Source organism: Rattus norvegicus, chromosome 4 (assembly GCF_036323735.1).
Source record: "Rattus norvegicus strain BN/NHsdMcwi chromosome 4, GRCr8, whole genome shotgun sequence".
Lineage (NCBI taxonomy): Eukaryota > Metazoa > Chordata > Mammalia > Rodentia > Muridae > Rattus > Rattus norvegicus.
In genome coordinates, this window is record NC_086022.1 from 159,654,741 (window position 1) to 159,681,914 (window position 27,174).

General features: G+C 47.3%; 2 protein-coding genes and 1 non-coding gene across 10 annotated transcripts; 1 reads left to right on the forward strand and 2 right to left on the reverse strand.

The window, feature by feature from the left end:
• Positions 1 to 310: 310 nt before the first annotated feature.
• Positions 311 to 23,198, reverse strand: Ncapd2 (non-SMC condensin I complex, subunit D2). 7 transcript variants are annotated; one of them, NM_001399442.1, is given in 32 exon segments: positions 311 to 618; positions 829 to 984; positions 1,084 to 1,219; positions 2,146 to 2,329; positions 2,439 to 2,519; positions 3,181 to 3,275; positions 3,366 to 3,543; positions 3,900 to 4,055; positions 4,137 to 4,260; positions 4,335 to 4,446; positions 5,611 to 5,783; positions 5,970 to 6,134; positions 6,212 to 6,296; positions 6,391 to 6,523; positions 6,837 to 6,970; positions 8,313 to 8,397; positions 8,634 to 8,808; positions 9,381 to 9,605; positions 9,871 to 9,986; positions 11,259 to 11,433; positions 11,508 to 11,595; positions 11,690 to 11,824; positions 12,714 to 12,911; positions 15,284 to 15,431; positions 15,613 to 15,736; positions 15,810 to 15,937; positions 17,388 to 17,530; positions 17,791 to 17,972; positions 18,445 to 18,503; positions 18,774 to 18,849; positions 21,928 to 22,073; positions 23,058 to 23,198. In NM_001399442.1, coding segments are annotated over 31 exon segments (4,182 nt in total). In that variant the 5' UTR covers positions 22,055 to 22,073; positions 23,058 to 23,198; the 3' UTR covers positions 311 to 532.
• Positions 18,050 to 18,377, reverse strand: Scarna10 (small Cajal body-specific RNA 10). Its single transcript, XR_005504339.1, has one exon. It is a non-coding gene; the product is annotated as a small nucleolar RNA U85 (small nucleolar RNA).
• A 49-nt stretch (positions 23,199 to 23,247) lies between the features above and the next one.
• Mrpl51 (mitochondrial ribosomal protein L51) lies at positions 23,248 to 26,910 on the forward strand. 2 transcript variants are annotated; one of them, XR_010065631.1, is made up of 4 exons: positions 23,872 to 24,135; positions 24,224 to 24,334; positions 24,840 to 26,147; positions 26,487 to 26,910. XR_010065631.1 is itself a non-coding variant. In NM_001106621.1 (3 exons), the coding sequence occupies exons 1-3, from the start codon at positions 24,057 to 24,059 to the stop codon at positions 25,034 to 25,036; spliced, it is 387 nt and encodes a 128-aa protein (NP_001100091.1). In that variant the 5' UTR covers positions 23,248 to 24,056; the 3' UTR covers positions 25,037 to 26,206. The 2 variants fall into 2 exon arrangements, 1 of the variants encoding a protein (NP_001100091.1); NM_001106621.1 differs by lacking the exon at positions 26,487 to 26,910 and having other exon boundaries at positions 23,248 to 24,135; positions 24,840 to 26,206.
• The last annotated feature ends 264 nt before the right edge of the window (positions 26,911 to 27,174 follow it).

Sequence of the window (27,174 nt, forward strand, 5' to 3'; positions counted from 1 at the left end):
GTGGTTGCTGGGAATTGAACTCAGGACCTCTGGAAGGGCAGTAAGTGCTCCTAATCGCTGAGCCATCTCTCCCACCCCTGGTCTCTAGATATTGCCAAACGTGTTCTGGGGTGCAAAGTACCCCCAGGCTGAGAAGTGCTTATGTGAACCTAGAAACCACAGAACTCTCTACAGCAAATCTCAGCAGTTGTGCAAAGATGAAGCACCACAGGGTCCATGAAGGTCCAGAGATGGCTCAGGATGCCTGGGGTTCTCTCTCTGGACTGCTATCTGCTGCCTAATAATGGAACAGACCAGCCGGCCAGAATGCTTAAAAGTATATAAAAACATTTATTCACTAGAAAACATGGTGATTGGATCTTGGAAAGTAGCAGTCAGGGGCTCTAAGAGAAAGGCCTTGCTCGAAAAGACCATTTACATGTTAAAAACAAGGAGGCAACAAGTATTTTCCAAGGGGGGGGGGGGCGTTGAATTCTCGATCATTCAGTAAGATACCCTGCACAGCAGGGATGGGAATAGGCAAAGGCAGCTCCTAGGACCTGTGTCTTTGCGCAGATGCTCTGCGGATGGGGGTGGTTTTCTTGGGTGTCTCTTCTTCGGTCATCTCCGCTGAAAGTTCTATTCAAAGAATTATAGGAACAAACGCTGAGTCATAAAGATGGGGCAAAACGGATCTGGACACACACCACAAACACACACACAGAGTGAAAGTCAGCCCAGCAGCTGCACAGTGGGGAAGACACTGCCAGGGAGAATGAATCCACAGCCAGGCAAGCCCGGCTGGAGACCCCACACAAGCAGTTGTCCTGTTGGGAGGGTGTATCTTACCATCTTCACTGGACTCGTCACTTGAGAAGACAACTTTGGCTTTCCTCTGGGACTTGCGTTGCTGAGTTTGTGGACGACGGGGTTTGGTACGTCGAGGCTTAGGTGTGACAAAGTCATTGTCTGAGTCTACAGAAGTCAGAGGCTGTTGCCTTGAGACTGGAATATGCAGAGGGACATGATTTCAAAACCAAAAACAAACCACAAAGGAAAAAAAAGAAAAGAGGGGACTGCCTGTGGGGCCCAGCGTGGGCTTGCCTCTCACACCGGCGGAGGGTTTCTTGGCAGACAGGGCCCGCTGGCTGCCTCCTTGGCCAGTTTCAAGCTCCTCTATTCCATCCATGCCTCTGGTGTGACAGGCACGAAGCTTCTGCTCAAATTCATCTATTACAGCCTGGAGAAAAAGGTAAAGACGGGGTCGGAAGCATTATCTCCCTATTTAAAAAGCAGCCATGAAAGATACAGCAAGTTAAAGAAACAAACTCTGAAACTGTGATTCCAACTGACTGATACCACCACAGGGTGGGGAGTGAGGTGACCTCACAGTCCTGAAAATGCCCAGTATGACACTAGTGGCAAGAATGTGCCACTGGATTCAGTGAGTGGACTTTGGATGCTGATCTGTCAATCTCATTCCTTCATCCCAGTCAATGTAGATTGTAGGATCACGTACCGAGGATAAGGTGATGGGGTAGAGGCCATGAGGGTGTGGGACAGGCAGATGGGAACTCAGTGTTACTTTAAACATGAGACCACTCTAAAGAAGCAGTCTAGTGCCGAACATGGGGGTACACCTTTACTACCAGCACACTGGAGACAGAGGCAGGGGAATCTCTGTTAGTTTGAGGCCAGCTGGGTCTACATAGCAAGACCCTATCGCAAGTAGAAAATGGCCTTTACTGAGGCTGGGGGGGGGGGGGGCGGCATAGTGGTTAAGACCTGTGTTTAGTTCTCAGCACCCACAACTGTCTGTGGCTCCAACTCCAGGGCACTGGGCTCCTTCACAGACATAAACATAGGCAAAATACCAGTGCACACTAAAAAATAAATAAAAGAGGAAACGAATGGCCTTTAAAAAAGGTCTGGCCTGGGGTTGGGGATTTAGCTCAGTGGTAGAGCACTTGCCTAGCAAGCGCAAGGCCCTGGGTTCGGTCCCCAGCTCAGAAAAAAAAAAAAAAAAAGGTCTGGCCTTAAGTCACTTCGGTTGCACGGCTGTAGTGAGGCTAGCAAGTCCAGACAGGGATCTCTGAGCACTTAGGGAGAGCGGATTCCGTTTCCTACACCGGAACCCAACAGGGCCAGTGATCCGGGTCCACTCACCTTGCCCTCAGGCTTGGCCCCACGACGCAGTTTGCCCACAATTGACAAGAAAGCACTGAAGACAGACTCATCTATCAGCTTATCGCCAAAGCAGTCAAAGTTGTCCAGCATTTTGTGGAGGCCTCGCTCTGTGAGGGGCAGCTGGGACACACAGTAGGCCAGATCCCGGTACTGACGCTCAGTTCTGCACAAGGGAGGGAGGGACTTTGTGAAACACACACATCCTCCCCCTACAGTCTGTTTGGTCCCAGAGGTGCCACCAGAGACTTTTCTATCCCCAAATGGCAGCATACCGGGCTGTGCGGAACCGCTGACACAGTTTCTCTACCAAGCTCTCAGTCTGCTTGTCCTTGGTGATGTAGGAGAGGAGCTGCCTGTGAGGAGAGAGTGTATGACTGGCCAGGACACCCCTTGTCTCAGCTCCTGCACAGAATCCACCACCTCAACCCCAGGCTGGCCTTTTCTGTCCTGCTTTAGAAGAGAGCTCTTTACCATGGCCTTGCCGGCCCTCTAGTCTCCTTTCCTTTCTTGAGAATGCAAAGAACGCTGCCATCTAGTGACTGCTCCTAAGTGCTCACCTCACACTCACCCCACAGGCAGCCCTCACTCTATTCAAGAGCCTCAGAACTATGCAGAAGTCCTGTCAATCTCATAAGGTTAGACAGGCAAACGGGGGTCACGTTACTTGTGGAAAAAGTACAGCTAAAATGGACATCTGGAGCTCAAGGCAGTGGCAAGAGTACTTGCCTAGCACAAACCAGACCATGAGTTCATTCGTATTCATTCACCGTATTCCATCCATCCATCCATCCATTATCCATCCATCATCCATCCATCCATCAATCATCCATCCGTCCGTCCATCCATCCATCCATCCATCATCCATCCATCTGAGCTGGGATTACAGGTGTTTGGTTCCTAAGTCTCTGTGAGAGAGGTGCACATGTGCGCACATGCACATACACGGACACGGACACACACACACACACACACACACACACACACGCACGCACCCCTCTAGGTCTAAAGTCTTACTTCATGATGGTGTGGAAGGGCTCCTCCCCCACTCCACCCTCTGGGTCTGACAGGCGACTGATGATATCAGGGAGGAGATTATAGATTGCATTGCCCTGTAGGACAAAGAGAGAAAGTGAGGGAGTGGTGGGCAGAAGTGTGGCCTGTGCGTGTCGTCTGCAGAAAGCTCCAGGTGCACCTCTCACCTTGTGGGAGAGCTCATTGAAGAAATTCTTGGCCAAGGCAGCAATCTGAGGCACAGGGTCAATGAGCAGCACGGCCATCTCGCTCACCTGTCCCTTCACTTTCACCATGTCCTTCAGGATCAGGTGCGTCATCACCAGCCCCGCTGTCCTCCGCACCTGCTGAGCTGGATCTCGGAGGCTAGGAACAGAGCTCGAGTCAGAGATGGCGAGCTCTGTTCAGCTCTGGTCTGTACCTTACAGACACTAGGAAGGCCCAATACAAGGACCTATTGTCCCACTGTGTGCTGTTTTAGAAGAGGGTCAAGGCTGTTTTGAATTGGAGGCTGGAAGTCAGAGTCGGTGCAAGACTTGCAGGCGAGATTCTAGAGGGAAGCTTCAGCCTCCAGCGTCCATCTAGTGCCTGCTTGTACAGGGTGAATCCTGCGCACATAGTGAAGCCAGTGCCACAGGCCAGGGGAAGACAGGGCCTCACTGCACTAGTGGACTCCAGAGGAGAGAACTCAGTGGGTTTCGGGTGGTCCAGGGATCTCTTACCGGGCATATAGATGGGGAGTCCAGGGATCCACCAGGTTAGGGAAGCGGATAGCCAGATCCCCAGTGGCAACCATGAGGTTAGACCGCACAGTGGGCAGTGAAGACTTCTCAAGCATGGTGAACAGAAGACGGAGCTGGGAGTCGCAGAAAGGGGCACTGAGGGCAAAGTGAGGACCGTCAGGAAAGCAAGAAGGCGCGACACCTCATCTTCCTTGAGACGAAGCGGCCTGGGCCTACCTGATCATGCAGAACTTGCCAAGGGCCAGAGAAGCAGCTGCAGAGAGCTCTGGGTTGCTGTATGCCCCAGGGTTGTTGCAGACTTTAAGCAGCAGTGGAACAAAGGCAGCGAGTACCTGAGTGCCTGATGGAAGAGCGTGTCCAGGTTGGGGACAGACTGTGTCACCTGGGGGAGGGGCATACAGTGGGCTTTCTTACCATCCAACAGTTCCTTCTCACAGATGCTCCGGACGAGCTCCGCCTCCGTGTCATCAGCAGTGGCCCCCACCAGCCCCAGTTCTTCCTCCATTGTTGTTTCAGAGCTTGTGGTCTGCAGAGAGAGAAAAGCCAGGGATCTTGGGTGACCGTTTTTCTTCTTAGAGACAGACTCTTACAGTCTCTCCTAAGACTTTTATGTAGGGGTTAGGTGCTTAGCTCAGCGGTAGAGCGCTTGCCTAGCAAGCACAAGGCCCTGGGTTCGGTCCCCAGCTCGGGGGGGTTGGGGGTGGGGGGGACGGGACTTTTATGTAGATCGGGCTAGCCACAAACTCAGAGCTCTGCCTGCCTCTGTCTCTTAAGAGCTGGGGTTAAAGGTGTGTACCACTTCACCCTGCTTTAAGACAAACTTTAAACATTTTCTTTGTTTTATGAGTGTTTCACCCGGCATGTATGTAAATCATACCACATGTGTGCACTGCACATGGAGGCCAGAAGAGGACACTGGATTTCCCAGGAGCTGGAGTTACAGATGATTAGGAGCCACCAAGTGTGCTCTGGGATCTGAACTCAGGTCCTCTTCAAGTGCTCTAAACCTCTGAGCCATCTCTCTACCCATAAGACATCATTTTTTTATCCTAGCATAACACTTATTTTACATTAACAGATCTGAAGATGAAGTTTATAAAACCGTCCACAGATGACAAGTATGTCCATAAAGAGAGAGTTCTTGAGTGGAGAGAGGGATGATTAGGTCCCTTTTATAAGTTTTTAAGATGCCAAGCCAGGTCTCTACACCTCTTCCACTGAAGGCAAATTGACTGTGGCCAATTTGCAATGGTAAACAAATAAATCCTGTCCAGCCTGACAGTGGGTCAAGGTCACAGAAGTCAGGCTTTACCCAACTGCTGTGAGCCTCTGGCTTATCTGTCTGCAAGATAAATACACTTCCAACAGAGAGGACACAGGATCCCACCAGGTGACAGGCCAGCAACACAGGCTGGTAAGAGGGATGTATTCTGTGTGTGTGTTCAAGCAAGCAGTGTCTCCTCAGCTGGGGCTCCTACCTTACACTAAGTCACACCAGTCAGTCTATGTACCTAACGCCCCTTGCTGGAAGAGCATGGGTAGACTGTGCCACCTTTGTTGACACTAACCTTCCCCAGTGGAATAAAGAGGCAGATTCTTCATTTACTAGTACAGAAACAGAGATTCCTAGAAAGACATGTCCGGAGCTGAGGTCATGGAAACCAGAAAAGTGCCCCTAGCCATCATTCACCTTCTCCTTGGGGACCTTGGTCCTGTGCTCCTGCTCCTCTCGAAGAACTCGCCGCCGACCCAGCTCTCCGCTCACAGCCTGTTCCAAATGGACCAGCTGCTGTAGGGCCACATCCCCAGCCAGGGAGAGCAGGTTCATCAGCAGGAACGTGGGGAGCTTAGGGGCTGTTTCCTCTAAAATAGAGAGATGGGAAAGAGCCAAGTCCCATTCAACTACCAGACCACTGCTTACTCATGGGCCACTCAACCCATCATCAACCTCAACAAAAGGGGATGGTGTGGGCTGAACTTCCCGACCCTTCAGGAAAACACAACAGAGGCTGGCTGCCCACCCCATCCTTGAGGCCTCTGCCCACTTACTGGAGTCCCCCTCAGTGGTATTCTTCTCAAGTTTCTCCAAGGCTTGCTTTGCACAGCCTTGCAGCATCTGGGAACAGATCACGTCAGGCCCCTCTGCCAATTGGTAAGTCAGGGTCACTGCCACCTCTTTGAATGGGATCCAGAAGGGATCTGGGTGTGCAAAGCCTAGAGAGAAAGGAGAAGTTGATCTCTCTGGAGAAAGGAACCAAACAGACCTACTTTAGGCCCTCTGGATAGCTTACCCTTTGTGACCATCTCCTGAAGTCGTTCAAACAACTTGTGCTCCTGAGGCAGCCGGAAGGGAGGGTGACGTTCACCCAGGGAAGGCTGAGAAGAAGAGAACAGAATGCCAGAGTGAGAAAGGCCAACAGGAAGCTCTCCACTCCCCTCAGCTGAGTCACAGCCACCCCACATCACCTACCTTCCTCCTGTCCGAGATGTTGGCAATGGCGAGGCACACCTGCTGGGCCAGCCTGTAGTCCTGTGGAAACTTCTCATCCAGCCCTACCTTCACCAGGGTGTCTAAGTTGCTTCCTACAATTTCTGGTTTTCCTCTAGGGAAAGGAAAGCAGAGTTAAAGGCAGCCCTGGGCAGGGTTCTGTGGCAGACAACACCAATGCAGGAAGGCATCAGTACCCGCTGTGGGATGTCTACAGCTCTGAAGCACTCCAGAAAGATCTGACCCAGAGCCAGGTTCCTGGATCCCTCGAGCTTTAACTATAGAAGACAGGCGGGCAGGTACCCTCTTCACCCAGGAAGCCGACCCCATGACAGCTCAACTAGGCTGACTGCATTACTGAGGAAAAGGGACCTTTCAGACTTTCCTTGCCTTCCCCACTCTGCTTGCTTTCTGGATCCAAGCCTCACCGTGCCATCATGCCAAGAAGCATGACAGAGGAACAGCGCTCCAGAGGAGAGCACGGGACCTTCTCCGTTGCCCGTTCCCACAGCAGCTGGATCACTGCTGGCTTTATCTCATCCTTCTGCACAAACTCACAAAGCTGAGGAGAGAAGAACAGTAAGTCTGCTTCAGAATAAAAGTCCCCTGGTCTACCTGTCTCAGGACAACTCTGAGAACCTGGATGGAACTAGCACTTGGGGGTAGAAGAGGAAGAGGCTCAAATGTAAACAGAGTGCGAGGAGTATTTCTTGCTCCATTCTCTATTTCCTGCTTCATGGCTTTCTTCAAAGCTGCACTTCCTAAGATCACACATTCTGAGTTCTATGAGGTGCACAGTTCTGACTGCATGCTGAATATTTCTTACTGTGAGCACAAGTCCATGTATCTGTGACAGGGCCACTGTCCCTTTTGCCTTTTCATTTTCCCAGCAATGCTGACGGCCTGTCAGTCACATGTCGCCTACCCACAGCTGCTTCTGCAGGCCCTGTCTGCCCTCTCACCACTGTATGCCCAGCAGGCTTGTGTGTGACAGGCGGGTCATCTCAGCACATGTCTCCAGCCCTTCCCTGACTACTGTGGGAGTCCTGAGCAGCAGCCAGCCTGGGAAATACCAAGCCGCTTGCCACCGCCAGGTCCTCTTTCCCCAGAAAGGAACAAAAGTAGCAATCAGTAGTCAGGTCTGGCCGTCACTGCCACTTCATTCAAACCCCGGGGACCCCCTAACTTGAAGGCATTCAGTGGCCTCCACAATTGAGTTGCAGCCCATGCTCTCAACTGGATCATTGTCTAATAATGACCTTGAGTCAGAACACAGAGAACACTGCCTTACTTCCTATCAGAATTCTGTCTCTGTCTCTCTGACCGACCTTCCATACCATGCTGACTTGTACCATCATGTTGAGGTAAGCCCCTGACCTCTACCCTTGAGCAGAGGCTGAACATCTTTTCTAGCACTAGCTTATATAGTGTATGTGCGGCAAATCTAGCTGCAGCCAGTCACCCTCCCTCTCCCTGAGCCTCCCTCACAGATTCCCACCCTAGCTACACAAAGAACTGTTCCTGAGTTGTTGCCCAGTGGTGTTAAGGACAGTGCTAGGCACACATTAAGCATCACTGTTATCCTGCTCACCTCTGTCACCAATTCTGGAGGTGGATACTTGTGCTACATTTTACTAAATATGTTTTGTGGTTTTTTGTTTTTTTTTTTACTATAACCAAACACACCTGAGTCTGAACACTGAGGACTATGAGTTTGAGGCAAGCCTGGGCTACACAGTCAGACAACTGCCTCAAACCAACAGGAAACAAACTAGGAAATAAAAATAAAGTTGGGAATGGGAAAGCAATTAATTAAACTTCTTTGTGGGGCTGAGCAGATCTCTGCGCACAGGAACAGCCACTAATTGTAAGTGTGGGATGAGAGAAGGAACAAGGGGACTTACAATTTCTTCAAGACACTGAATGGTCCCGACGGAGGCATCTACTAACAGCAACGAGAGGTTCTGAATCAAGGCCTGCGCTGTGGCTCTGCAGGAACAGCAGAGATCAGTGGTCACTACGACTGGGAATCAGAACTTGGCAAACAGGCTGTTAGATTAAATAAGTGCTCGGAGCAGACCCCAGCAGAAGTCCACCCTGAGCCTGGTATAGACCCATCCATGAGTTCAGAACAACCCTAGAATATCTTCCTCATTCAGAAGACTAGGAAATCCCGTGAGAAGCTGACCTCAGAAAAGTTAACGAAGACAAGGAACCCCAGATACCTGGCTGAGTCCCCTTTCGGGCTGAGGTACAGTTGGCGGTATGCATTAAGGACAGCTTCCCGGACACCAAGCTCCTTAGACCAGATGAGAGGCAGCATGCGGCGTACCCCAAACAGGGCCTGGGGTACCCCAAATTGGAATACCATCACAAAGAACTCAATCACCTCCTGCACCACTGAGAACAGACACAAATATCACCCATCTACTTGGCAAATGTCACAATACTCATAGATAGAACCCTTGGTAACACAGTAACATGGCTGTAGAGGTCATTGTCATTGTCCCTGAGAATGACTGCTAGAACGCCTTCTCGTGACACTGTTAAACAAAGTAAACTATAAATGTCAACAGTGATAAACAACCTCTGCCTTTTAATGATGCAGGCATCAGGGACTGGATGATGGAGCAGGGTTTAAGAACTGTTCTTCCAGAAGACCCAGGTTTGATTCCTAGTACCCACATGGTGGCTCACAACAATTTCTAATTCCAGCTGCAAAGAATCTCTGACCCCCTCTTCTGCTCACCACAGGCACCAACCCTGCATGTAGTACACATTCACGCACATAAAAATGAGTGAGGTCGGGTTGGGGATTTAGCTCAGTGGTAGAGCGCTTGCCTAGCAATCCCAAGGCCCTGGGTTCGGTCCCCAGCTCCGAAAAAAAGAAAAAAAAAAAAAAAATGAGTGAGGTCTTATCCCAATAACAAAGGTGAGCGGGCAGGGCTGTTTCTGAAGAGCACCCGGCCTACCTGTAGTTGTGTTCTCATACATCATCTTGCTGATGACGCCAATGGCTTCTGTGATCTTCTGGGAGAAGCTGTAGGCATCCTGCAGGTACTGCACCAGCATCTCCTGCTTCAGCAGCTCATCGTCCCTCTGGGACCCCTCAGGCTCAGGCACACTAGGAGAGTCTTTACTGCCAGTTAGCCCTGGATCTGTGTGCCTAGGAGATTCGTGTGTGGAAGCTTCAGGGCCTAGGAATTGGAGAGTACGGGAAAGTTTTGCTCAAGTGTACCTGGGAGTCTAGTGGCTATCAACACCCTTCGGAGATTTCTTTCAACGATGTGAAGGTATGAGATTACAATGTGTTTTAAAACACTGTGGTTCATTTCTCAATTCCCGCAGACCTCTCTAGTTTGCAAAGGCGCCCTATGACTGAGCTGCTCCCCTTCCAGAGCAAATGTCAACTCCCCCAGCCTCCTTCAGTCCAAGGCTGGGCTTGCTGACTGAAAGGATTACCTTTGAAGATGACACCCAAGAGATTCAGGAAGTCCTTCTCCTCTGGCTCTGTGTGACTGAAGGGTTCAGACTCCTGGAAGCGACTGGTAGCTTCTCGAGTGAGAAGAATGGCCTGTCTAAAAGAACAGCAGCCTGTCACCAATTTAGCACTAGACCCATGTCCCTGAAACCCTTGTACGGGACCCTACCTAATGACTCCATCCAGCCCCTACATGCAGTACCCTATAGAAAAGGGATGTCTCATGCTTAAAAAGCTCAGCAGTTCCTACTAGGCAGTCAAACCCCAAACCCCAAGCCTTTACTGTGGTCCTCAAAGGATTTGAACAAGCTTTTAAAATTACAAACCCAGAGCTAGCCAGAGAGCTCAGTAGGAAAGGGTGCCTACCATAGGACTTAATGGCTTAGAGAGCTCAATGCCTAGCCCCCACATGGAGGGAACTGTTCCCAAAACTGTTCTCCGACCTTTACATATGCTGTACCATAAACATCCCACCCTTAAGTAAACACAAAACTACATGTAAAACCAAACCAAACCAAACCAAAACCCTACTCCAACATCTGTGTGAAATCCTGCTATGTGTGGAAGCATCAGACCTTCAATAATTTGTTACTTTGACGGCTTAGCCACACAATGAGGCTCTTTTCTGTTCTTCAAACGGCCATGGCCTCATTATGTATCCCAGGCTTCCCTTCAACTCCCAATCCTCCCTCTTCAGACTCCCTAGTCCTGGGACTGTAGACAAGTGCTGCTGCCCCAGAGTGACATCCAGTAGCCATAAAACAAGTCACAGGGCATGGCTGGGTGGTGTGCAGGGCAGAGCAGAGGCTTAGCAAGCTCCTCGGTTTCATGTCTAGCAAGAAAAACAGAAAGATGGCAGGTGGCACAGCAACTGGTCTATGCTGTGCTGGAAATTGAAGCCAGGCCTTCGTATCTGAGGCTAGCCCTCTAGCAACCGAGCAATCGACATCCCTTGTCATCTTTTGGAGCCAAGGTCTTGCTACAAAGGCCTGGGTGTGAGGAAAACTTGCTGTTTAGACCTTGCTGGCCTTAAACTTGCAGCATCATCCGGCTTCTGCCTCCTGAGCACTGGGTTACAGGTCTATACCATCATACTAGGTCCGTTTAGTTGTATGAAGCACTAGGGACCAAATGCAGGGCCTTGGAATTACAGGCCTGTGCCATAGACTAAACTCCCGAGTAGTTTCTAAAACATTTCAAAGAGTAGAACACCAGCTGTGGAATATGCATTTGGTCAGACATTACTACAGTAAAAATATCACTTCCGGCAGGAGCGTACTTAAGTCAAGTCATTTTTAAGGACTCCTAAGTCTCTCAAGGTTAACTCTAAATCCACACAATCTGCAGAGCACCCCGTTCTTTCACGTACTTGTAACTAGCTCTGGCAAGCAGTTGGTGGATGCGTCCTTTCACTTCCTCCGCAGTCTCTCCATCGGCAATCTGCTGCTCTGCCTCTTCTTGGGGAAGCTTCAGAAGCTGCTGCACAGTAGACTTCAGTTCTGGCAACATGGCCTCCCATTCTTCCTCTGAGTCTAGTGCTGCAGCTGAACGGGAGGGAGTCTTATTCTGTGACCACAGTGAGAGAACAAGGCAGACTCCCCAGGCAGGGACCACTCACACGCAGCTGCAGTCCGCCTCTGGGCTCTCATTTCTTGTAACTTCTGAATCTCCTTCTGCAGTGGCCCAGCAAGGTCGGTATCACTAAGCTGTTGAGGGAGAATGCATATCGTGTCACTAAGTGACAGAACTCCATCCCTGTTTCCCTTTCACCCCTCTTCTGCACACACCATGGCTCCTTACCTTGCAGGAAAAGGGATTGTTGGCTAGAAAGCTGGCCAGCAGCTGAATCGCATTTTTACACACCAGCACCGACTTGTCTGCCAGACGTCCCACTGCTAAGGCCACCACTGCCTGGAAACGGGTCAGGGGGAGCGCCTAGACAGCAGAAAGGAAATCAGTTCCAATCTAGCAGTATTAACTGCAGCCTATGGGGCACAGCCAGGGAGGACAGCTTTCACGTAGCTCAACACAAAACCCTAGCCCTACTTAGAGAGGCTGGACTCACTGTTAGTCTAAGCTCAGCCACGCTCTCACTCAAAGCTTCTCTGTGGGATTATAATATGTGAGCAGCACCACACTGTAGTCCCTAACTGGAGTGGACACCTCTGTCCTTGCAGAGGGAAGACTTTTATTACTGGTCCTAAGAATCTCAAGTCTAGCCTCTTCTTTGGGGCAGTTACTACATTCTGCATCTATTTTTAAAGCAATAACAACAAAACGTTTTTAGGGGCTGGAGAGATGCCTAAAGGTTAAGGATACTGGCTGCTCTTCCAGAGGGCCTGGGATCAATTCCTAGCAGCCACACAATGGCTAGCAACCATCTGTAACTTCAAACCTAGGGAGTAAGATACCTTCTTCTGGCCGCCACATGGACACAAGCTGGCAAAGCACCCATACCCATACAATAAAAATAAAGGGAAAAATTTTTTTGAGGCAAGGGCTCATATAGCCCAGCCTGTCTTCAAAGTTTCTATGTGACTGAGGATGACTTTAAACTATTAAGCCTCCTGCCTCTGCTGGTATCCAGCAGGCACTGTCTATATCAGGCTTGCCTAAGTGCTCAGCCAGATTCTCTCTTCACCTCGGCAAGTATGTAGAGGACTCTTAAGAGTTTTTCTTCTTTTTCTTTCTTTCTTTCTTTTTTTTTTCCCCTGGAGCTGGGGACCGAACCCAGGGCCTTGCGCTTGCTAAGCAAGCACTCTACCACTGAGCTAAATCCCCAACCCCAACTCTTAAGAGTTTTAGCACAGAGAACACTGTTCACCTTTTGTTGGACAATTCGGGTAAAGAGTTGTAAAACACGGCTTCGAACAAAGGAGTTCACATCATGCCCATGAGCTTGCAAGATGTCCAAGAACTGATCTCTGGTTTCTCGGGCCGATTCTTCTAATTGGTCACCATTTAGAACCTGGAGTATCATCTCGGCCATAGCTGCTAACACAGCATTGCGCATCATATAATTCTGAGGGAGGGAGGGAGGAAGGGGGAGAGAGGGACATTAGAGCACATCTCTCCACTTCCATAAATGCATTTATTCCCTAAACTCTTCTGCTCTTAGTCAAGGAGTCAAGGTTAGGATGGCTTATGCTAAGCTGTGACTTTTCTGGTCAACTGCCTAGGTCTTCGTCTCCAAGATCAAAGAAGACCTAGCATCTTTGTTTGGTCAGATGTCAGAAGAAAATAACTAAAGGGTGGGGATTCCTAGTCTGAAATGCTTGGAACACAGTATTTTGAATTCTGTACACCAGTATATACATATTATCTTAGGGATGGAAACTAAATCTAAATGCAAAATTTATCTGTTTCAAATATTTCACACACACAGCCTAGGGGTAATCATGGATAATTAATAAGCTTATTTTATGTGTATTTGTGTTCAGCTTGTGGATATATCTGTGTACTACATGTGTGCCTTGTACTCAGTGAACACAGTGTCAGTGTGAACTGTGGACTTTGGATACTGATCTGTCGACCATTCAGAAGAGGACAGCAGATGATCTAGAATTGGGTGCTGGGTTAGCTCCCCTGAAAGAACAAGTGAGTTTAACCACAGAGCCATCTCATCAGTCCCTCAGACAATATCCTAGTAATTACACATATAAAATACAGTTTCACAGTATAGAACTTTACACCCACGATCTCTACTTGGGAGTATTTCAAGATGGCTCAGCAGGTGGAGTGCTCACCAAGCCTGGTGATCTGAGTTTGATTCCCAGGACCAGTGAAGGGAGAGAGCTAGTTTCCACATATCTGTACGTATCATATACACATACATACAAAGTAAATGAATATATAATTGTTTTGCTTCTTTTTTTTTTTTTTTGGTTCTTTTTTTCGGAGCTGGGGACCGAACCCAGGGCCTTGTGCTTCCTAGGTAAGCGCTCTACCACTGAGCTAAATCCCCAGCCCCTGTTTTGCTTCTGAGACACTGTCTGTCTACAGGATGAAGAGCAGGCTAGCCTTAAACTCAGATCCACCTGCCTCTGCATTCTGGGTGCTAGGATTAAGATGAGTGCCACCATGCCTAGCAAATAACATAATTAAAAACCAAAATCAGGTCTATTTATCACTGTGCATTTGAGAAACATCTCTTCTTATTCTTTATATGAACCACAAAATGTTTGAGCCTTATGAATAAGCACGTGCTTTCTTTCTTCCTCCTGAGACACAGAGCAGAAATCGGCCTCGGTGCCAAGAAGTCCATTATGTAATCCGGTAGACAGTAGGGCAGGGGATCTCTCCCCCTGCCTCGGCCAAGAGCCAGAGAACAGTTGTACACAACAAGTTAAAGAAAATTAGACCAATGAGTAGATTATCATTTGACATTTCCCTAGGAGCCCCTGGAGAGGCTAGGTAAGCATCCAGGAAAGAGCAGTGAGAAGAACAGCACAGATTGGTTGAGAAAGGAGGCTAGCCAGACGGGAACAAAAGGCCAAGGAGTGGATGGAGTGGGAACCAAAGCTAAGTCATTCCCATCAGACAGACTGTGGGGTGGCTGCCTTGTCCACCAGAACTGCTGCACAAAACCAAAAATACCAATCATAACAGGGCTCCTAAGCTTCCCATAGGAATGCCTCAGTGATCAATCTAGACAACCTTGTCTTCTTTATGTAAAACTCTACTTTGGGGACTATCTTGCTTTATCGCCTCAGCTGGGATCCTCCTTCCTCTCAGCCCCTCTGGGTCTCAGATCCCAGTGTACACTTCCACCCTCAAAAAACCTAAAATTGAGGTATGGGTTCGCATTAAAAAAAAAAAGAAAAGGAAAGGAAAGAAAAGAAAAGAAAAAAGAAAAACAGAAGGCTATAGTTCGAGCTTGAGAAGTAGAGTTAGAAATTGAAGTCCAGCCTTGGCTCCACAGTAAGTTCGAGGCAAGCCTAGGTTATTCAAGACACTGCAAAGGGAGAAGGGAAGGGAGAGAGAGATAGATGATGGATGTGAACCTTCATTAGGCAGGGTAGCATAGCTACAATTCTGGAACTTGGGAGCCAGCAAAGGCTACATAGAAAGCTCCTCTTCTTTCTTATTCTTTTCTGTATACATGTTTGATACATGTTTGTGTGGGAGCATGTTTGCACTTTGGGGCACTTATGGAATTCAAAGGACAACCCTGAGTGTCAGTGTGCCCTTTTCCTCTGCCCAGACTTATAGACACTCAGGACACATAAACTTATTAAAAGTTTAAAGGAAACAAATTTTTCAAGTTTTGGAGCATGTGCTTATTATTAACATGTATAAATCCCTAGGTTGATTCCCAGAACTGCATTAAAATGAAGAGAGAAAGTGATTGCACCACTAAAGCCCCAGACAAATCTGAGATGCCAGGCAGATTACCTCTCCATCCAGATGATCTAGCAACATGCACATGCTGGACATCAGGGCAGCTGGGATTCGCTCTGCCAGCTCAGTGAGGAAAGCAGCAAAGCCCTTTGCCCCTGCTGTGTCTCGACTCATCTCCTGTGGACACTTCTGTCCAATCTCTCTATAAGGGGAGAAAACACGAATATAGCAAGAAAGCTCAATTACTGAGTTCCCAAAAAGAGAAGCTGACACAAGTTTCTGGGCTGAAGGAACCCAACATCACATGGAGAAAGGACCTCTAACCTTTCTTTATTCCCCCCACACTCATCCCCCCAAGGAACACAGATGCTCCGAGGAGTCACCTTACGATCTCTCCCACTATGCTCTTCATTCCGTAATCCGTTGCCCACAGAGTCACAGCTGCCACCAGGACAGAGGGCAGGTGCTCAAAGTGCTGTAGCATCTGGATGATCTTCACGGTCGCACCTGAGAAGCCAAACGTTAAACACTCAGGGAGAACCACAGGCAGGGCACGGGAGGGAGGTGGAAGGCAACTTACTGAGCATATGGTTGTAGCGGACCAAGGCCACCCCAAGCAGGTGTGCTATGGCCTCCTTGGTGGAGCGGTTCTTCTGGTGGCTAATGGTGGGATTCTCCAACAGGCGGTAGCAACAGCCAGTAACCAAACTAAACAAAAAAGGATCGATGTGAAGGAACGAGCTGTCTGGAGCCAGACACCAGGCAGCTGCCATTCCTCACTTGTCCCTACTAGGTCCATATCAAGGTTTCTAGTGCTCCGCTCTTTCAGTCTAACTCCCTTCTATACCAAAGATTCTTTTCTTCAGGATTTAGTAAATTGCAGCCAGTTACCATGCCAACAAGAAACCAGAATATAAGATCAAGATGGTAAGGCAAGGTTAGTAAAGACTTCTCATTGTTAAAAATGGTCCGTTCAGTCTTTACAGACTTTTTCTTTTTTTAAAGATTTATTTATTTATTATATATAAGTACACTGTCTCTGTCTTCAGACGCACCAGAAGAGGGCATCAGATCTCATTACTGATGTTGTGAGTCACCATGTGGTTGTTGGGATTTGAACTCAGGGACTCTGGAAGAGCAGTCAGTGCTCTTAACCGCTGAGCCATCTCTCCAGGCCCTTTACAGACTTTTAAATTACGTCTGCTGTAGCTAACTGGCCATTTACTTTTGCATTGCTGTGTGTGTGTTCCTATCAGTGCATGTGGAAGCTAGAGGTCAAGCTTGGGTTTCATTTCTCAGAAGCTGTTTGCCTTATTTTTTGAGACAGGGCCTCTCACTGAGACCCGGGGATGACTGCCATGAATCCCAGCGATCTGCCTGTCTCTACCTCCTCAACACTGTGCCATGTTTGGTCTTGACGTGAATGTGGAGGATTAAACTTAACCTCATGATTGCACAGTAAGCGCTTCACTGACAGCTACCTCCCCAACCATTCTTTATTTGGAGACCAAGCCTCACAACTACACAGCCTTGGATGGCCCAGAGGTCTCCATGTTGATCAGGCTAGCCTCAAACATCTACACAGCCTTGGATGGCCCAGAGGTCTCCATGTTGATCAGGCTAGCCTCAAACAACTACACAGCCTTGGATGGCCCAGAGGTCTCCATGTTGATCAGGCTAGCCTCAAACTCTTAAGGATTGGCTCTCCTCTGCTTCCCAAGTGCTAGGATTAAAGCTGTGCTCTACGCACAAGCTTCACCCTAGGGATTCTTAGTAAACACATTTCCATGAATATATGGGTATTAACAATGAACATTTCATTGTGGTGACACATGTATTTAATGTCAGTACTTGGGGAGGCAAAGGCAAGGGAACTTCTGCGAGTTCAAACACAGTTTGGTCTACATAGACTTCCAGGTCAAACAGGGCTTCACGGTGAGACAAAGGGGAGAGGGGACAAGTGAGAGAAATACACATTCCATTCACTATGTATGTATGTATGTATGTATGTATGTATGTATGTATGTATGTATGTAATACACACTTCTTTGTATTACTACAAATAGAATTAAGGGATGAAGTATTTAAAAGGCATACCTAGCATCAGAATCTCATTGTGCATGGCTCAAGATCATCTGCAGCCATCCTAACTACCCACCTGACAAATTCCTCTTCAATTACCGAGTGGCTCCACAAGTGACGAATGTCCAGCTGGAGCAGCTGTGTTAAAAGCTCAAGGACTGGTTGCCTCTCTTCCTCCCAGACAAAGCCAAGAGCTGTTTTGGCCCGGGCTTTCTTACCCTAAAGTGAGGACAGGGATCAGTCAAAGAGAGTACCGGTCATCTCGTCTCTGTGCCCACACTCTCCAGTATCAAGGCAAGGTCAGGCAGTACCAAAGAGGATTATAAGTTTTAGAATGCACAAGAACTACTTGTCAGGAGAGGAGATCTGGTCCTTGAGAGCTCCCTCCTAAACCCCAAGCAAGAACAATAAACATGCTGGTTTCTTCCCCATCAATTTCTTTACCCCTCATATAAACTGGGCCAGGAATTTCCAATTACCTTCCCACCAATGTCCAGGTCAATGAGGCCTGTCTGGCTGGTCATATTCTCAAAGGACTCCAAGAGGCGTATCAGGGCATAGCAGTTCATTTTGAGGGCATTTAGGTGGGCGCTTCTATCTGATCCACTCAAAGCTGCGTCATCCAGGATGGATGACAGTTCCTGGGAGTGGCAGGATACCACTGTGAGGGGCAGAATCTGGGAGTTGGTCTCATTGGCTTTCTTCACATACCCCAACTGTCAAACACTTAGCCCTTGTAGCCATCAGATTACCAAAGATCTGTGTGTCATCTCTCAGTGGCCATGACGCAGCTAAGTCCTTTGAGACTCCCAACCCTGGCATCTCGAATATAACCTATTCCTACTTTCATTCCAGTTACCACAATTCCTCCCTGGCAGCTAGAGAATCACCCCAACTGGATGGAGTGAGGTGGTTCAAAAAGTAGGAAAATTTTTGTTGGTCCGCCCTTACAGTGAACGCACATTACTTTGTATCGACCACCAAGATTACAGACCAAAATAGGTCAGAGGTCCCTGGACTTAGCCAAACCAACTGAATCACAACAGCCTTGATATCATCACATGGCTGAGAAAATGTAGGAACTGCTAAACATAACCAACACCTTCCAGCCCCTGCCCCCAGACCCCAGACACCTTTCATCAGGAATTCCAGGGTGTCTTCCTTGAGGCCAGGTTCTATACTTCGAAAGTGACTATGAGGGAAAGAAAGTGTGGGAGTGAGACAGGAGCCTGCAGAGCCCATTCTCAAAGATCAGCTCTAAGAAATCTAACGTGTGAAAATACTCCGGAAACTGTCAAATAAATACGGCTATGGCGGCGAGCTGGATAAACGCTCACTATGGAGGTCAGCACCCAGAACCAATTATCAGTGAATCTATAATTTGGAATTTCAAAACTCACATGCAAAAATCAGAGAAACAGCCACCAGTTCTCGTAAAGCACCAGCCGTGGATTTCACTTACTGTATAATGCTGTAGATTGTATCGAAGTGGTCCAGTATGGCCAGGGGCCCCTGAGCTCGGAAGGCAGACTGAAATGCTGGAAAAGGAAGGATGCTGTTTAATTCAGAGGAAAGATAGGACTTCTTGGTAAATCCTATTTTTGTCCAGAAGACACTTAGTCAACATGTTTCCTAACTCTTTGCTTTTCATTATTGTGGCTTTTTTTTTTTTTTTAAAGTTCTGGTTATTCCTAGAACATCCCTCAATTTATATTTGCTTACTGTTTTCTCCTGATTGTACACCACTTATACAGTTTTACCAAGAGGACCACAGAAGTGAAGCTTCCATCCTTCTCATCCATTATATCAAAAGGCGCATGAGTGTGATGTGGGTCAGAGCTACAGCCTCAGTAACTCAGGAGGCCAGCTAAGAGTTGCTACCACAGAGAGACAAACAAAATCAAAACCACAAATCAAGCGAAGAGACAACACCTTAGCACTGACACTAACTGAGCACTCGGCATTTCTCCACTGCAATACTTTTTCTTTACACAACCGCTTCCTACACTTCAGTCAACAAAGGACTGCACACATGACAAGGTCAGAGACACAGCAGCCATCTACTCTAGGACGCTTACACAATAATAAAATCACCGGATGACGCAGGACTTAGAAGGTGTCCTGTTAAATGACCTGTGAAAATAGCTTGTGGAAAAGTAAGTTTGAAATTATGCTACTCTCTTGCTTCAGTCACATTGTTGATAAGGCAAGCACCTGTAGACACAGATATTGCTGTGGTATTTCCAAGATTGTTGTTTTCGGTTCCCATTACAGTTTCTACACCCATTAATATGAAACCTGCATTAGAATGGGTTGAGGGCTGGGTGGGCGTGGTGCTGTGTTCCTTTAATCCCAGCATCAAGGAGGCAGAGGCCGGGTCATGCAGTGAGACCACCTCAAAAAAAGGAGGGGAAGGGAGGGGAGCTGAGGCGATCATATACAAGACCCTAAATGTCCCTTAGGGTTGCTCTGCCCTACCTCAAAAGACAGGTGTCTCTTTCCCTTTTAATTATTTATTAAATTGTTTACTTGTATTAGAACAGGCTCCTGCAAACCTTCTTTTACTGTGTGTTTGGGGCTGATGCTACTGTCTTCTTGCTCAAGTCGCCCATACTTGGTCATAGGGCACTCTTCCACCTGGCCTTGTGCTCTCCAAGTGCTTCCCCTCTGGTCCCTTCCTTTTAGTTCTTTCTTACTTTCGAAGTTTTTATAACTCATTGTATAAAGTAGGCTCTGTTACATTTTCTTTGGATGGGAAGGGTTAGGACAAGCCTTAACTATGTCTATCAGGCAGGCCTTGAACCCACAGAGGTCTGTCTGCCTCTTGCTTTCCAAGCTGGCACTAAAGGCATGTACCACCACACCTGGCTCGTTACATTTTCATACACAAATACCATCACTTTAGTCACATTCACATTTCTCTCATAAAAATATAGAATGTTTCATGGGGGGGTGGTACACACCTTTAATCCCAGTACTCAGGAGGCAGAGGCAGGTGGACCTCTGTGAGTTCGAGGCCTGGTCTACAGAGTGAGTTCCTAGACAGCCAGAGATACATGAAGGAACCCTGTCTCAAAACAAACAAACAAACAAACAAACAAACACCCCAAAAACCTCTAAACCAACTATCCAAACAATCAAAACACAAACCGGGGTTGGGGATTTTGCTCAGTGGTAGAGCGCTTGCAAGGCCCTGGGTTCGGTCCCCAGCTCCAAAAAAAGAAAAGGAAAAAAAAAAACAAACCCACAAACCAACAAAAAATATGGAATGTTTCAAGGGTTGTGCTTCTTCCAGTCACATCTCATTTCAACCTAGGTACATGTGTCCCAGAAATGAGCATCACTTCCTCACACCACATGACGGCCCAGGGTTACCTTCTATTTTCATGGCCCAGCTCTGGAATCAATGGTTCTTGGTACATTCGGGCTCATTTTATGGGAGAAGGGATTGTAAAAATCTAAGAGCTATGTACTAGACAGATTCACTGTTGCTCCCAGATACTAAAAGAGGCTGAGGCAGGAGGATTGAAAACTAAAATGCCTCAGTTTGTGCACACTAGGTAAGCATGGCACCAGCTGAGCTACATCCAGTGCTTCTCTTGCGCTTGACTCAATCCCATGTTATTTTATTCACCGTAGCCCTCGAAGGGGTAGGCTGTAACATACGCGCCTAACATTAAGCATGTGGTAAGCTGTGCCGTCTTCAAAGCAGGTACACACATACTCTATCCTGATGTTTCCATAACAACTCTATAAGGATGTTTCCATAACAACGGTCACCTAGCAACAGGCCTCTCACAACATCTCTCCACAGCACACACTTAAGTGACAAGCAACTATGTTTTGTGTGCTGTTGCAGCTTACGTTTCTGCTTTACTGCACATCTTGGAAACATAATCTAGATTCTAAAGTTTTCTCTAAGAAAAGGCAAGTCAAACTCTATCACTGCCCACAGTGCTTCTAAACTTCATGCGTTTATTTTATGTGTACTGGTGTTTTGTTCTGTATTGTGCGCGCACACACATGTATTATCTGACTGTCTGTTTCTCTATCTTTCTATGCACCTCATGCACATGTTATAGACAGTAGTGAGCTGCCTTGTGAGTGCTGGGACTCCAACCTGGGTCCTCTGCACTGGTTAAGTGCCCTTAACCCCTAAGCCACCTCTCCAACCCCTAGCCCACAATTACCAGGACTTTACATTGACACATGGTAAGAGGTAAAAATACAAAACCTTTCTGTCAAAAAGTAACTAGGTTAACCAAGACTGTTTCTTGAATAATTCAGGGAAGATGGCCCAGTACGTTTTATGTCATGATTTCCATGTAGTGCTACAAAACAAACAAACAAAACCCCAACAACAACAAAAAGCAGGCACTAAGAAAGCTATTTCTGGCTCCGATGCAGTGTCCCAGTGCTATAGAACAGAAAGGATAACATCATTACATGGGGTTGTCTTTTTTTTTTTTTCCTTTTTTTTTTTTTCTTCCGGAGCTGAGGACCGAACCCAGGGCCTTGTGCTTGCTAGGCAAGCGCTCTACCACTGAGCTAAATCCCCAACCCCAGGGGTTGTCTTTTGAAGGTCAATGATAACCATGGTAACCATGGCATCTTACCTCTAAGCTGGGTTGGAAGATGCTTGATGGGTAGTACCTCCTGAACAACATACTGATTCACACCTCTACTTTTCAGCAGCTCCTCTGGAGATAAGGGCAGGTGGAACTCAAAGTTGTGGGGAGACATCTTTCTCCCACTGGTTTACCTAGAAACCAAACAGCAAAAAAGTCATCATGGTGTAAATCTAAGAGCGGATTATCTTTTTATTATGTGACAAAAACATTTCTATTGAGTCTACCCCAGGCTCAGGTTGAGTTATTTTTCCAACTTTCAATATATAAATGTTTTTCAAATATTTTTCAGTCTTATAACGAGCTATATGAGTCATCTTGTAAAATATAAGATCAGAGCCACACAAAGTAGCACGTGCTTATATTTATAGTTCAAGTACATGGGGATTAGTAGGATGGAGTTCAAGGCCAGTCTCTGCTACATGGTCTGGGCTGCAAGAGACCTTGTCATAAAACACCCTCCCCCGTAAACCCTCCCCACAGCTATAAAAGCAACTCTAGATGAGAATCTAATTCTTATTATTCTGACACTAAGTCATTGAGTTCTCATCTGTAAAATGGTGTTACTCTAGGGAATCAAATGAATCAAGGGTTAAAAACTAGTAAAGAGCACATTTGGAAGGCTGAGGCAGGAGGACAGCTGACTTTGAGGCCAGCCAGGGCTGTAGTGGGGCTGCCAGGACTACATCTCAACAACAACACTACCACCACCAAAAAACATTAATGAACTATTAAGTGACAATCCGTGCAGACAGCCTTATTACTTCCATTTTAAAATGAAAAGATCCTTAGAAAATGTTCCACTCAGGATTAGGGTTCCAGCCTGCAGAATGGAAGAACATTAACTTCTACTATGCCGGATTGCATAACTTCCTAAACTCAGTCTCACGGGGTGCATAACGAAACAACCAAATCTACAGACTGGGTAGTAAGGTTACGCTATTTTGCGCGTGTCACACATCCCGATTCTGATCTGTCAGACTCACAGCCGCACTGGATCCCAAGGGCATCCCTACCAGTCGTCGCTCCCGACCGCACTCTGGCAAAGGCTGAGTCACCTCCTGGACCTGATTTTCTCAACCTTTCCCTCCCCGCTTCCTAGCACTGCCACACCTCACCTGAACACCTCCGACACCCCTCACCCGCCGCTTCTTCAACTGGAGATCCCCCGCTGAAAAGGAAGGAAGAAAACACTAGAGAACAATACGCGCCAAACAGCGAGAAGGTTTTCAAGCTGGCGGAGAAACCAGCCAATCCTCAGCAGGCTGAGGCAGAGGCCCGCCTCAGAGTCAGGCGTCGCGCCCGCAGAGTCCGCAACTCCGAGTTCAAACCTCAACGGCTGCCGGGAGGCCAATCGCGATGGAGGCTGGAGGAGTCGACCAATCACAGCACCGGAGGCGGGGCAAACAGGCGAGGGTGTGGCCCCGGGTCTGTATGCCTTCTCCGGCATCTCTGCGGTAGTCGGCTAAGCATGGTGACCTGAGGGTTGGGGATTTAGCTCAGTAGTAGAGCGCTTGCCTAGGAAGCGCAAGGCCCTGGGTTCAGTCCCCAGCTCCGGAAAAAAAAAAAAAAAGAATGGTGACCTGTTATTTCTCTGCAGGCCGGGAGGCAGTGCCATGCTTCCAAAGCCAGTCCATTTTAGCCATGTGACGCCCAGCCCTGTACACTCCGGGAATATAGTGCCTCAGCAAAATTGCTGAGAGGAGCAAGGGGACCTTGCCGTAGCACCAGGCTCCCGTCCTCCACTTTCCTCACAGTCGAGGACGCCCAAGGAAATAGGAGGAGGCTTATTATAACGGAATTTCATTTTGGGGGCATCCTTTTCTGCGACAAGAAACATACCACAGCAGCCCAGTACTTCCAGTAGATAAACCGGAAGCATTTGACTGGACGCGCCAGACAGGCCGGAACTTAAGGGGCGGGGCCTGTGGGAGTGCGGGCCAAGGCCGCTCAGCTCCCTAAGCTACCTGGGTAAGACCCAAGATGGCGTCTCTCACTGTCACTGCTGTGTGAATCCCGCCTGGGACTGTAACCTGTGTCTTGTCTTTGAAATTCACACCTGCTCCCCATTTTTCCGCCTGGTTTGCTGTCCCTACTGAGGTGGACAGCCTAGAGTAATGGCAGGGAGTGTCCCTTGGGCGGCAAGTCGGAGACTATGGGGCTCGATGCTCTCGGCATGCAGAAGCTTCTCTCTGGGTACGTGGCTAATGTGTGTAGGTAGGACGGCTCGCTAACTGCCTGTTAATAGGCAGTGCCGATCCATTCTTCTCCTTTCCATCCCTAGGCGTTCCACTATTGGCCCGCGTAAGGCTTACTCTTCCACCTCCCAGAGTGATTGATCGCTGGAATGAGAAGAGAGCTCTGTTTGGTGTATACGACAACATTGGAATCCTGGGTAAGACTTGATTCCTAGTTTCAGAAGGATTAGTATGCTGTCCTAGCTAACTATTTTGTTTTGATTTGTGTAGAGAATAGTAATGTGCCCAGGGCAAGCTTGGTGGCACAAACTCGTTACTCAGGAAACAAGACGATGGCAGGCAAGACCAGTCAGTCTGAGTTACAGAGAATAGTGAATAGTCTGGTAGTCTTACTTACACAGTAGTGCACTGTTCTGAGTGCCAAAGCTAGTAAATAGTAGTGTCAGTATTTGAACACAGACATTCTGGCTGCAAAGTCTTTATTTTTTTAATAAGATTTTTATGCAAAGTCCTTTTTTTTAATAAGATTAAAAAAATCTGGGAATTGAACTCTTTGAAGAGCAAGTATTATAAAGACAGTATTATGCTAGTGTGCCTTATCTGTAAGTAGTTCTGCTTAGGGAGCTGAAACTGGGTTGAAGGCCTAGGTGGTCTAGGCTGCCTTCTCTTCTCTTGAAACTAGTATATTCTGTCACATTACAGGGGATTTCGAAAAGCATCCAAAAGAACTGATCAAGGGCCCAGTATGGCTTCGAGGCTGGAGAGGAAATGAATTGCAGCGTTGTATCCGAAAGAAGAAAATGGTGGGAAACAGAATGTTCACTGAGGACCTGCACAACCTTAACAAACGGATCAGCTATCTCTACAAACACTTTAACCGACATGGAAAGTACAGATAGGACAGAACTGGAGAGACACATTTATCACCCCGAGAAGGGGAACAGGACTTAGCCCAGTAGGGAAAGAGCTTTTCGTGCTCTCTGTAATAAAGCGGGGCCTCTTTGGAACCTGACATGCATAGTGCTACATTTACTCACTCATGCATGCACACTGAAGTCTGTCTCACCCCTAGTTACATGGTTTTCTGTTAAGGTGACTTCTTTTTTTTTTTTTTTTTTTTTTTTGGAGCTGGGGACTGAACCACGGAGCTAAATCCCCAACCCCTAAGGTGACTTCTTTACAGCCCACGTATCCTTTTGACCTTTCTAACAGTTAGAATTGTTTATTGCTGGCACTTTCAGACACTGGCTGTTCATGTATGTTTTTAAAGATTTTTTTTCCTTTTCTTTTTTTTTTTTTTTTTTTTTTTGGTAATCTTGGAGATGAAACCCAGGGGCTTGCTCATTCAAAGGAAGTGCTCTGCCACTACCTTCCTCAGCCCCTGGAAATGTAGCTGTTGTTTCCAAAGACCCTGCCACACCAAATTGAAGTGGGAAAGTGAAATTACACTTTGTACTGCCGTCCTCTGAATAAGTTAGGGAACTTCTCTGGGTAGAACAGCATTTCTCATTCTCTCGAGTAGAGCAGCATTGTGGGGGATGACCTTGAGCCACGCCCAGTTTTATGAAGTGTTAAAGGTCACAGCCGGGATTGCCTATGTGCTAGGCAATCAAAGCACCTGAGCACCTTCTCATTTAAAAAAAATTGAGGGAGTTGGGAGGGGCTCGGTCCCGCTAAATAATTCTGGCCTGGAGCTTAAGCTAAAACAGGCTGGTTTGTGCCTCTGTCTCCTGAGTGCTGAGATATTTTTAATAGAAATATCAAATGTCCTGTGAGAGTACACATGGGGTATAAAGCTGAATTTGGGGTATACACCAGAATTTCCTCTGAAGGTACAAAAACTGATCAGAAGAGAAGTGAGTCTTGGTCATCATGTGTGGTTTTATTTTTAATTTGCTTTCTAGATACAAGGTCTCATATAACTCAGACTGGCCTGGAACTTATTACGTAGCTGGGGCTAAATTTGTATTCAGGACCTCCTGTCTGCACCTCCTAATGCTGGGATTTCAGGTGTGTGCCACCATGCTTGCTTTTTTTGTTTTAAGAAAAAAATGTCGTTTAATAAAGATTTTAAAACAGGTTGAAGCACCAGGGCTATGAGAGAGGTGCTCAGATGAAGTAAAACACTTGAAGGCATGAGTGTGGGCTTCTCTAAGAGACATGTGGCCTAGTGCTGGGGTCTTGAATATACCCAGTGCTTACTGTATAGTGAACCATACCTGGATTCACTCTCTGGCCTCTGCCTGCATTTTGTTTTTGTTAGTATATATTAATTACAAAAGATATTAATTATAAAAGTAATAGGTTTCACTGTGACATTTTTCTTTTTCTTTTCTTTTCTTTTTTTAGACAGGGTTTTCTCTCTGAAGCCCTGGCATTCCCGGAACTTAGTATGTAGACCAGCCTTGAACTCACAGAGATCTGCCTTACTGCTGGATCTAAGGCTTACACCACAAGTTTTTAAATTTATGTTTAAATAAAAATTAAATGGGAAGTCTGAAGATTACAGAAAGGTAGTCGGGGAAATTTTTCTTGCATCTTTTGTTTTGCTTTGGTTTTTGGAAACAGTCTTGGGACTGGAGCGATGACTCAGCAGATAAGAGCCATCTTCCAGGGCTGTTCTTCCAGAGGACCCAGGTTAATTCCCAGGTCACACGTGGTGACTTATGGCTGGCGAGCTCTAGTTTCTGGGCTCTCCACGGAAATCAGGCGTGCACATGAACACATAGTTGCATGTAAAACATGAGATAATAAAAAATGATTTAAAAAACTATATAGTCTCTCTCTCTCTGCAGTTCAGGCTCAAGCTGGGAGCCATCCTCCTGCCTCTGCCTCCAGAGTGACAAGATTATATGCATGAGTCTTTGTGTCCAGCTTCAAGTTTCTGTTTAATCATATTTAGAGGCCATGTCCAAGTTTATATAATTCCTATCTCTTTTTAAAAATAGTTTTGGGGCTGGGGATTTAGCTCAGTGGTAGAGCGCTTACCTAGGAAGCGCAAGGCCCTGGGTTCGGTCCCCAGCTCCGAAAAAAAGAA